Here is a 12,736-nt window from a genome sequence, read left to right as displayed (position 1 = left end):
ACAGGCAGGCTACACGCGCGGGCCGGGACTACTTTTTGTGCTTGCACTCACTGGCAGCGAGCGGGTGGTTTATGCGTGTGTGCGCGCGTGACGACGCCGATGGTAAGTTACCAGGGCTGTCTCTCTGCCTGCCATATACAAAGTCCAGAGTAAAACATTTTAATATTCCGTTTTTTGCCCCTTTTTGTACTTTGTAGATCAGCTATGTCACCCAAGAAGAAGAAAGGGGACATACGAAGCTTTTTCATAAAGCAGAGTGTAAGTAGGCAAAAATAACTAGCCACACAAATAACTAGCAGTAGCAGTGACTGACCAGGCTTTCAAATGCAGATTCTACTGTGGAAAATAGTATTAACTGGTGATCCTGGTTACCCAGGATAATGTTACAGTTAAACCTAGCTTCTGCAATCTTTCAAGGTTAGGAGCATTAATTAGGGGTGTGCAGCACGGATAGACTCATAGAAGTCGCGCTATCATGATAGAATGCTACGAAGTCACTGAATGTTAATTAGCCTACCTTAACTTAGAATCTTGCAGTCATAAACAATGGATCATCTGAGACATTTTTCGTTTCTACATTCTGTTTATGTAATGTATTTGTGAAGGTAGCCTACTTGCTAGACACATGTGCTGGAAAAACATGTTGGCAATGTTAAAAAGGCGAAAGTTAACACTGTTGGTTATTCAAATATAATGAATCATTACTTGATTGATAATATCCAAATAACAATATCTGGTAGGAGGGTTAAACTTGCTAGCCATAGGATAGACTACAAAATTAATTAACCATTTTGTATGCAGGAAAGACCGCATTAAACCACAACAGATTTACATTTATTCATTTAGCAGACACTTTTTATCCAAAGCGACTTACAATTGAGAACAATAGAAGCAGTAAACCTAGGATAACAATATGCAAGTTTTATGACCCTTCCCAGTTTAATCTAATGGACTTTTTTTTTTAAGAATAGAATGGGGGGAAGGGGGGGGGGGTGGATGTCCCCACCAAAGCTGAGACCAAACCTACGCCCATGCTGCAATGCGTTTTACATAAAGACTTCAATATTCTCGAGAAAAGGAGTTTTCCCATAGCGTAAGCTACTTACGCAATAGGAGAGACCTCTCGAAAGGGAGCTATATTTCCTTATGCAATCGCTCTTTAAAAGATTGGGGTCTATTCAACCCCAAACAACCTAAACGTTATCCTTTTTGAACACTGATTAAGTTAAATATAATGTAGTACTTTTATTATAGCACTCATCAGCCTGCAGCAGCCAAGATGATGTTCCTGGAAACAATACAGACAGAACAGCAGAAACAAACTATACAACCAACTAAACACCAAATTACAAAACATTATTAGGCTATGTGAAAGTGAATAAATTTGTGTTTGTGTGTGTGTGTTTGTGTGTGTGTGTTTAGTTATAAATATGTGCTGTGTAAGTTAGCCTATAATACATTTGGAAATTATAACTTAAAACAAAAACAAATAATATATACATTATAATAATTGAATAATATGGATAATTAGCACTTGACTTATCTATACATTGTAACATTACTTTACTCTAGCACAGTAGTCAGTAAAGCAATGCCACAATAAACTAAAGGATTTATTTAGGTACATATAAAGGTAAGACTGCTTTTTTAAAAATTTTACACTTCAATACGTACAGAATGTGCGCGTTAAGACAAACGTTCAAATTGGACGTCTTAACATGGTAAAACTGTGCGTCTTTACACGCACTAAAGTAACGCGACGACAACTGACGCCTTAACACGACCAGAATGAGCGTGTCTACGCGTTCAAAAGAAACACGTAAAAAATTGCCGCGTTAACGCGAACAAACAGTGCGTGTTGACGCGGTCAAATTTCACGCGTTTCGTTTAAAGACTATTGGCCCCGATCGCGTTCCATAAGGAGGCGCCTTCTGCCCCATATATATCTGCGTCTCATATTTACGCTGAAGGGTGCCATGTATATACGCTTTGGCAAAAGCGTTGTATATGACGAATCTGCCTACAGTTAAGCATAGTGATGGTTCGGTCTCTTGGTCATCCTCTGGCACTTGAAACCTGCAGTGTGTGGAAGGCAAGATGGATTCATATCATTCATGCCATCAGTGAGGAAGCTGAAGCTTGGGCGTCATTGGACCTTCCAACAAGACAAGGATACCAAGCATACTAAAGTACTAAAGATGCTTGCCAAGTAGGGTTGAATAATTTTGAGACTGCATAAGTTATTAAAAGTTACATTTTCAGTTGAATTTGGGGAAACCACTTTTGTTATGTTGAGCTATTTCAATTACTTTTGTTTGATCTGTTCATTGCTTTTTTTATCCAAAGCGACTTACAAATGAGGTCTGTAAATTTTGCCAATACAACTGATTTGCAATGGAGGTTGAATAATTCGATTACAACTGTAACTATATACAGGGATTTTGTTTTTACATGCTTCATTTTATTTTACATTTAAAGACAATAAGGTAATACTAATATTAATAAAGTTTATTATCAGTATACAACTCATATGAGTTTCATCATATTTTCAAGGCAGCAAGTACATTTTTTATTTCTTAGTTTAACCACCTGGAAATGTTTTCCATTGCATGGATTATAGTGGCATGGTATGACCACATGAACCTTTCATCGTATACCAATACAATACTTTTCTTTGGGAGTCGTCCTACAAGAAAAAAATACCTTAAGGTAAAACATGATGAAAAATACATGTTAAATAATTAAAGAAGAAAAAACCAAAAAGAATTCAACATTTTAACAATGCTGAAATGACAAAAGTAGACAATCGGTGCAAATTTACTCAAGAAGTCTCGTGTTCTGAGGAACAGATTCACATATGGTAAACATCATGAGGTTGGTGATGAACTTTTGCTACTCCTCATGAGCTCAGCATGCATGCATTGGCAGAGACAGAGAGAAATTCGAGCATCTCTCGGCTCTTCCTGTCAATTTGCGTGCCCTTCCCATGAAAAAGGAAATGAATGCCTAGTACAGCCACAGACATGTGTGAGTGTGCGGAGGAGAGACAGAGGCAAACACCAACATCCTCATCACATCTGAAAGTAATTGCCACACCAATAACTAAAGCATGCGTTGTTGTACACTGCCATGCAAAATAAAGCAGTAAATCAATCACCAACAGCAAACAGCAACGGCTGAACTCTCAGGTAAGACTTTACTGCATGATCAGGCAGACAGCATCACCTAGTGGACATTGATACATAGGCATACCTAACCTGATGAAATAAGATCACCTCTATTTAATACACAGGCAATCAATTAAAATGCAGTAACATCAATAAACGGATACAAGTGTTATATAAGAGAGAGTGGCAATAATGTACGACCAGGTCCAGCTGCAAACTCAGCAGAAACTCCATAGATCACTGCAGACTATTGAACATCATCTCATTCACAGTGGTCTATGCAATTCTCTGCCCTTGCATATTCTTTTAATTTAATAATAATAATAATTATTATTATTTTCAAAATATTAAATAGTAAAATAAAGAACAATTAGTTTATAATTAATAATGTAGTTTATATTACTACTTCTAATAATAATAATACTTATTTTTATAAAATAGTAACAAATAAATAGTAAAAATTATTATTCCTAATTATATTAATAATAATTATCATACCGTAAATGTTGGAATAACTTACTAAATTATTTTTATTGTATACACATACTCCAAATAACAAATCTTATTTTAAAATGTTGGACTAATTAATAATACTAATAGTCTATTTTCAAAATAATAAAATAGCAAAACAACACTTACTCCTAATTAAATTACTAATAATTATTATTCCATAAATGTTGGACTAATTTATAACAATAACTATTATTATTTTTTATCATATAATAGTAACCAATAAATAGAAAAAATAATACTTATATTTTATTAATTCTTATGAATTATTTATTAACACACTGCAACGTTTTGGAAATGTTTAACACACACTCAACAAAAACATCACATATAGTCTTTATTGCTAATTTTTACTTAAAAATAATCTAGTAGATCAATGAACAATTATGGGCACAATATATATTCAATCCTAAGAGAACACAACTAAAGGAGTTAAGCTAGTTTGACAGAGGCCTGTGATGATAGACTTAGAGTCAGCATCTTCAGAGCCAAAATCACAGAAACATGACAGCTTTCCTGGACGTAGATGGTAAATGGACTGCATTTGGTCTCAGACTATGAAAGATTTCACCAAGAATAATCACTACTGACAGCGAAAGTTCATCCAAGACTTTGCCTAATCCGCTTTATTGGCTCTGTGTGTTTGAGCTGACCGCTGATCCATCCTGGGTTTCACTGTTCAGTGATTACAAAAGACAGAATATATACTGGCATCCATGTAACAGCAGTTAATCAAAGTCTGACAGCAAATTGTAAACATTTAATTTTATTTTAATTTGAACTAGAACACATCCTGTAAAAAACATTCAAAGAGCTCCTTTCTGTTGGAGAACCACTCATCCCAACATAATAGGAAATAATAAAGCCAGAGTCTGAATTTAGAATGAGTATTATCTTTCTTTGCAGAGGAATAATTCTGAATGCGCTCTCGCTTCCCGCTGTAATTTTGAAAGGATGAAGGTCACCAATGCAAAGTGGCTGGCTGCTCCTTTCTAAGTGAGAGACAAGATGATTACATGTAACTAAAGCCACCCACACGCCGTAAGACGAAACTAGTGCATTCAGGGTCAGCGCTCTTTTCAACGGATTATCTCTCTCTCACACACCAGCGACATGTCAGACAGACGCGTACAGACTTTCTTCATTTTTGTGTGTTCCTCTCACAGACTCAATCATTCTCCCTCTCACTTGTGTTTTTGTGTCTTTCACTCAGACTGCTGATTTGATGAAGTGTGTTGTGGATACAGAGCTTTGATGTCCATAGTGAGATCTGATTGGCTTGCTTGTCTCCTTCTGTGGTTGGCTGTGTTTATTCGGCCTGGCAGCCACAGGAGGCGCTCTGCTCACGGCCACAGCTCCTCACCTGCTGACCGGCATCTGAACCCGTCTTCTGTGGGAAGAGGACGAGAGATTATTAAGCTTAGGCAAACTACAACAAGACAGAAGGTCGATTCTTGTTTCTGTTGTATTGGTGCACTTTACACATTTAACCACACGCTAAGTGCAGCAATTACAAGATATTGCTCCTTTCTGACTAAAGTTGTTTCTGCGTAACAAAGAGAAACAAGATGAAGGATGAGTCTTAAACTACTTATGTCAGTTTGCAAAACACACACACACACACACACACACACACACACACACACACACACACACACACACACACACACACACACACACACACACACACACACACACACACACACACACACACACACACACACACACACACACACACACACACACACACACACACACACACACACACACACAATGATATTTGTGATATGATATCACACAAAAACAGTCGATGATATATCACACAGTTTTATGATAAAAAAAATCCCAAACCTATCCATCACAAAAACATGTGCAAAACACAAGTTTTAAATAATGAAGGACCTCAACAGAAAACTGTTACATCAAGAGTGCAGCCATACATCTGTCATGTTTTATATTATTTGTTTTTTTATTCAATTTAATTCAATAATCATTAGTCATCTATGTAGTTCTCATTTGATTGATCATTTAATCATTTATTCATATGATTATTTGATTAATATCTTTATCACTTAATCATCATTTAATTATTATTATTCCTTTTTGTCATTTTATGTTTTTATAATACTTATTCAATCGGTTTCCTTGCTCTTGCAATGGTTGCTATTGTAGCAATGAAACTGAGTTTCAGTCTTGTGTGCTTAGCTTAAAGGGCCCCTATTATGGATTTTTGAAAATTACCTTTCATGTAGTGTGTAACATAGCTCTAAGTGAATGAAAACATCCTGCAAAGTTTTAAATCTGAAAGTGCACCGTATATAAAGTTATTGTCGACTCTTGAGTCAATGAAATTAATCGTTTTTCAAACGAGTCATAAGCCGTTTCGTTGTGACGTCAAGACGAAACATTAGCATATTGCCCGCCCACTTATTGCGCGTAGAGACACCAGAGATACTTGAACCTCAAACCTGCAGCTGATTCCTGTGTATACTGGATAGCATCATGCTGAGAAGACGGCGATGTGCTCTACATACAATGTGAAGGTAAAAAAACAGTTTTTTTTTTCATGCTGATGCTTTTCAACGATGAGCCATACAAAGCTTGATAAACATGACACGAACAACACTCCCATAAGAATCTTCTGATGTGTGTTTTAGTGCAGAAACAGATGCCTGGATACCCTGGCAGTACTTCATCACTAGGTGGCACTGTTATATAATACCGTATTCATTATAGCATACAACCAGAGACTGTGGTTCTCAAACTCTATTTCTTTCATATGTAGATTAAACTCTGAATATTGAGTACTCTGAGTGGTGACCAAACTACCAGTCAGAAGTAATTCTTTATTATTAATGTTTTAGAATTATAGTTAAAGCCACCAAACTAGTAAATAACACAAACTGAAGTAAAGGAATTATGTAGAGAACAAAAAGTAAAAAATATAAATAAAATTAACACATAGGCACAAGTTCAATATTTATATTTGTTTACAAAATTAACAAAAATGTAATTACTTTTAACTATAATTTTAATCAGATTAAATATTTGAAATATATTAATGGACTACATAAATTTAATATAATATACAGGTCCTTCTCAAAAAATTAGCATATTGTGATAAAGTTCATTATTTTCCATAATGTAATGATAAAAATTAAACTTTCATATATTTTAGATTCAATGCACACCAACTGAAATATTTCAGGTCTTTTATTGTTTTAATACTGATGATTTTGGCATACAGCTCATGAAAACCCAAAATTCCCATCTCAAAAAATTAGCATATCATGAAAAGGTTCTCTAAACGAGCTATTAACCTAATCATCTGAATCAACTAATTAACTCTAAACACCTGCAAAAGATTCCTGAGGCTTTTAAAAACTCCCAGCCTGTTTCATTCCTCAAAACCGCAATCATGGGTAAGACTGCCGGCCTGACTGCTGTCCAGAAGGCCATCATTGACACCCTCAAGCAAGAGGGTAAGACACAGAAAGAAATTTCTGAACAAATAGGCTGTTCCCAGAGTGCTGTATCAAGGCACCTCAGTGGGAAGTCTGTGGGACGGAAAAAGTGTGGCAAAAAACGCTGCACAACGAGAAGAGGTGACCGGACCCTGAGGAAGATTGTGGAGAAGGACCGATTCCAGACCTTGGGGGACCTGCGGAAGCAGTGGACTGAGTCTGGAGTAGAAACATCCAGAGTCACCGTGCACAGGCGTGTGCAGGAAATGGGCTACAGGTGCCGCATTTCCCAGGTCAAGCCACTTTTGAACCAGAAACAGTGGCAGAAGCGCCTGAACTGGGCTACAGAGAAGCAGCACTGGACTGTTGCTCAGTGGTCCAAAAACTTTTTTCGGATGAAAGCAAATTTTGCATGTCATTCGGAAATCAAGGTGCCAGAGTCTGGAGGAAGACTGGGGAGAAGGAAATACCAAAATGCCTGTAGTCCAGTGTCAAGTACCCACAGTCAGTGATGGTCTGGGGTGCCATGTCAGCTGCTGGTGTTGGTCCACTGTGTTTTATCAAGGGCAGGGTCAATGCAGCTAGCTATCAGGAGATTTTGGAGCACTTCATGCTTCCATCTGCTGAAAAGCTTTATGGAGATGAAGATTTCATTTTTCAGCACGACCTGGCACCTGCTCACAGTGCCAAAACCACTGGTAAATGGTTTACTGACCATGGTATTACTGTGCTCAATTGGCCTGCCAACTCTCCTGACCTGAACCCCATAGAGAATCTGTGGGATATTGTGAAGAGAAAGTTGAGAGACGCAAGACCCAACACTCTGGATGAGCTTAGGGCCGCTATCGAAGCATCCTGGGCCTCCATAACACCTCAGCAGTGCCACAGGCTGATTGCCTTCATGCCACGACGCATTGAAGCAGTCATTTCTGCAAAAGGATTCCTGAACAAGTATTGAGTGCATAACTGAACATAATTATTTGAAGGTTGACTTTTTTTGTATTAAAAACACTTTTTTATTGGTCGGATGAAATATGCTAATTTTTTGAGGTAGGAATTTTGGGTTTTCATGAGCTGTATGCCAAAATCATCAGTATTAAAACAATAAAAGACCTGAAATATTTCAGTTGGTGTGCAATGAATCTAAAATATATGAAAGTTACATTTTTATCATTACATTATGGAAAATAATTAACTATCACAATATGCTAATTTTTTTAGAAGGACCTGTATAATATAACTACACTATGTAACTTTTGGCCCACTAGCGGTTAAAAACACAAAACTGCATTTTGCGGAAGAACCTTGTTTTGGTTGTGCTTTGTCTCTGCGTGACTGTGCGGATGAATATGACCCTTCACAATATGTAACGCTTTACAAAGAACTCTGTTAGAGACAGTCACTTTCATTGACAAATCTCTCAGTTCTTGTCATCTCTAAAAAAAAAAAGTTAAAAAAAAAAAAGCCAATGTTGATTCTCGTTTTAATACAAGCTCTGTTGCATTCCCTTTTGCCAGCAGCCTCTGTTCGCTGTTTTTTTACAAAGGGGTGATTCCCCAGAGGTCGGTATTGAGATAGTCTTAGTTTATTATGAAATGTTAGATAAAAATAATGTTTTCGGATATAAAAGCATAGATGTTAACTTTTGTTTTGCTGTAAATTAATCACGAACACTAAACTGCCAATAATGTAAAGCCACCGGGAGATTGCAGACAGCTGTTATTCACTGTATTGCATTACTAGAAAGCCAGTTAATATAAAGATTGTAATAAAAGTATTTTTCTAAAATTAGGTTTTAATAGTATTTTCGTGGTGTGACCGTGGGGCCGAGCAGGACGAGGTCGAGATAAGCATTATTTCACTATTTATATTTATTTATAAAATTAACAAATTTTTTATCATTTTAAATATAATTTCAATATTGAATTTGACTTAATCGTATATTATTTTATATTAATAAAATATAAAAAATACTATAATAAAATAGTAAAACATTAATACATTTTTTACATACAAACATTAATAAAGATGCAACTCTAAAAATAAATCGTTTTTAATGTTTTATTTCTAATACTACTGTAATTAACAGTAATTTCTGAAAGTAAATTTCAATATACTTGCATAACTGCATATATTATCACACATAAAAGCAAATCAAACAAGCTTATTACCCCAAAAACCTCAAGATACACACACACACACCTGTAATTTTGTTGGTCCAGGAACATGTTGTACTTGGTGAAATCACATTCACCACACACACACACACACACACACACACACACACACACACACACACACACACACACACACACACACACACACACACACACACACACACACACACACACACACACACACACACACACACACACACACACACACACACACACACACACACACACACACACACACACACACACACACCTGGGTGGGTTTGCGTGAAGGTCTTTTTGGTTGGTTGTCTGGGTGATTAGGAGTCCAAGACCCCAGGCTCTGATTGGAATAGAAGTCCATAGGATACACTTCCTGCCATCCCACCTGCTGCAGCGCTACTGCTGCCTGAAACGGAGAGAGATCTTTAATTAAAGACAGCTGACTGCAGCATCAAACACTGTAGCTACTGTACAAGCCAGAGGAACGGAGAGAATCTTGAGAAAACAACATGGCAGTGCTGCCAACAGCTGACGGGTCGATACACGCATACGCTATGAGCGCAGTCGACTATCAAGGGAGATCTAGTCAAACACGACGCTTCTCATCTAAGAGGGAAAGTCACGACTCTCATACCGCAAAAAAAAATAATAAAAATCTCCCGGATGGCTTCTTGTATTACCGATGCGCAAAGATCTCCCCCACTGGCGATATGCACCAAGCAGAGACTCTTGAGTCGAGGTGAGATCCGTGCTGTTCCATGTGACCTACAAATGCAGACGAATACATTAGAGGGCCTCTGGGGGAATGCAGGACTTCCTCGTGCATGTGGCTACATTACATAAACTCCAGCAGGATTTCACCACTCCGATTGAGCTGCTTATATGAATAATCAATGAGCCGTGTTTGTCTACGCCTGTGGGCACGTATACCCACTTCACAAGCGAGGCACGCTGTAACGTACGGCTCTAATACCGTGGGAGAAATGACAAGCGCCCCTGCCTCCGGTGAAGGACTGTCTCTCTCCACTGATAGTACCACAATACCTCACAAACGAATTAATCTTCATAAATCTCTCTTAAATAGCCTTCAAAATCTAAAACTACATTGCTTTCGTTGACTGGAAAAGCGACACAGTAGAGAAGTTCTGGCCTGAATGTTTTTCTGTGAAAATTGAGGCTTCTGAAATATATAATGCATTTTATAAAAGACTCTTAACCTAACATATAATTTTTTTATTTTTTTTATTTGATAAAATAAAAATATTCTAGAAAGAGATTGCAGAACTGTCAGAACTTTGATCAAACTACCAGTTAGAAGTTTAGACCTACTCACACTTTATTTTTTATTAATATTTTAGAATAATAGTTAAAGCAATCAAACAAGGAAATAACACAAATGGAAGTAAGGGAATCATGTAGAGACCCCAAACAAACAAACAAAAGTAAATTTTAATAATTTTAACTATTTTTAAAATGATATAAAAAATATTTTAAATGTTGTATTAATAACAAATAAATGAATAATAAAATATATAAAATAAACAAATTAAAAATTATATAATATTATATTAATAGTTAAAGCCATCAAACTATAAAACAAAACAAATGGAATTAAAGGAATTATATACGGACCAAAAAGTCAAGAAGACTTATACAACATCATTTTACTATTTATATTTGTTTATAAAACTAACTAAACTAATCATTTTAAATACAAATTTTATAATATTGAATATCATGAAATAATATAATATTATATTAATACCATATATCCTAATGAAATAAAAATAATAAAATAAAATATTAATACAAATAAACATTATTATATTAATATATTGTATTAATTATATTCTTATTTAAAAAAACATTATAATAATATTAAATACAAAACAACAAATATATGAATTTTTGTGTGAAAATAGTCAATTAGTGATCTAGAAATGTAAAATGGTGAAAAAGTATGATTATGAGATAAAAAAGATCTAGGATGAGCATTTTACTTACTCTGGATGTGCTGATAACATCAGTCTTTCATTCTCTCTTCCTCCACCCATCCTGTCCTTATTAACCATGGCACATCCATCCCTCTTTCACTGGCTTTTCACCAGTGCTGTGCATAAGCTATACCTTCTAATCCCTACACTGACATGAGAGGCAAGTGTGTCATTGACTATAAATATAACATGACACACACTGAAAGTCACTGCATTCTCTCTCTTTCTTCATACTTCACTTTTACACTCCCTAAAGTCCTCTCATTTCTTTCTGACTCCACAGAAAGAGCAAACACGAGCAGAGATGCATTAAGGTGGCAGTGTCTGAGAAAAGCTTCACTATGTTCAGATATTTAAGCAACCAGGCTGGGCAGATACGCTGTTACACTACAACACATCAGCATGTTATTGCTGCATTCTAATGTATTCTCATAATGTCATATTTGCGCTACGTTTCTACACGCAAATGCACTGAGCTCCAGCGTGGGCCAAGTGGCAATGAAAATGGATTATGGTGACGCACAATATCAGAAGCACATATGATTATGCAGTGCTACAATATGGCTCTACTGAGCATTGTCATTTTTCACAAAGAGATATGATGCCATAAACTCAAAATAAATGATCTTCTACTGGTACAGTGGGTACATTGTGGCTATAGACCGATATATTGGCCCGGATGATTAATAGGCTGATATTTAGGGTGTATTCACACCTGCCTTGTTTGGTTCGATTGAATCGAACTGTAGTTCGTTTACCCCCTTGGTGCGGACCTTTTGGGCAGGTGTGAATACAGCAATCGAACTCCGATGCGGACCAAACAACCGAACCGAGACCCAGCTGAAGAGGTGGTCTCGGTACGGTTCCAAACGAACTCTGGTACGGTTCGTTTACGGTGTGAGCATGAACCGGCCCAATTGCAAGAAAGCACTGCGCCTTTGAGTTAACAGGCTTCCGTAGACGGAGTTGCGTTATGGGAAAGTGATCTGTTGTAGCCTACTACATTCCATTCCGGCGCGCTGTCTGGCCACACGATACTGTTGCGCGTCTTTCTGCGCATCGTGTGTGCATCATTGGAATGGAATGAATGAGTGACAGGGCTCTCAAGTGTCACGCATTGAGCGTGACAGTGACTCATTTCGGTCTTTCGTCACGCTCTCCCACCACACATTGTATTTCTCACGCTGAAAAACTATTTGTAATATATTTAATATGCCGCACCGCCCAAAACTCTGGCCGCGCCGCTCTCACTGTGGAACCGGCAGGAATCAAGCGCGTCTCCTCTGGTGTTGTTAGCCAATCAGAAAATAGCACAATTGTATCTGGGTAAGATTTAACGCAACAACCAATGACACCGCGTCGGCATGACACACGTGTGGTTTTGTTTACAAATTTTGGTTCACTTGCAAAAAGAGCAGTGTGAAAGCGAACGGTACCAAAAAAAA

The 12,736-nt window shown here is 37.0% G+C and overlaps 1 protein-coding gene across 2 annotated transcripts in view; it reads right to left on the bottom strand.

Moving 5' to 3' along the window:
- Positions 1–4,427: 4,427 nt before the first annotated feature.
- Positions 4,428–12,736, bottom strand: part of dph1 (diphthamide biosynthesis 1) — a 119,552-nt gene continuing 111,243 nt past the window's right edge. Inside the window, exons 11-12 of one of the 2 annotated variants that reach the window (XM_077208316.1) lie at positions 9,569–9,703; positions 4,428–5,064 (exon numbers count right to left, since the gene is read on the bottom strand). In XM_077208316.1, coding sequence (XP_077064431.1) covers positions 4,987–5,064; positions 9,569–9,703 — 213 coding nt within the window. In that variant the 3' untranslated portion in view covers positions 4,428–4,986. Of the gene's footprint in view, positions 5,068–9,568; positions 9,704–12,736 lie in introns of both variants that reach the window. The other variant, XM_077208315.1, reaches the window with a different exon arrangement.

Source organism: Siphateles boraxobius, unplaced genomic scaffold (genome assembly GCF_051911475.1).
Source record: "Siphateles boraxobius isolate OS27281-9 unplaced genomic scaffold, OSU_SipBor_1 6, whole genome shotgun sequence".
Lineage (NCBI taxonomy): Eukaryota > Metazoa > Chordata > Actinopteri > Cypriniformes > Leuciscidae > Siphateles > Siphateles boraxobius.
Note: the sequence above shows the minus strand (reverse complement) of the source record. Positions and strands in the feature narration are given on the sequence as shown.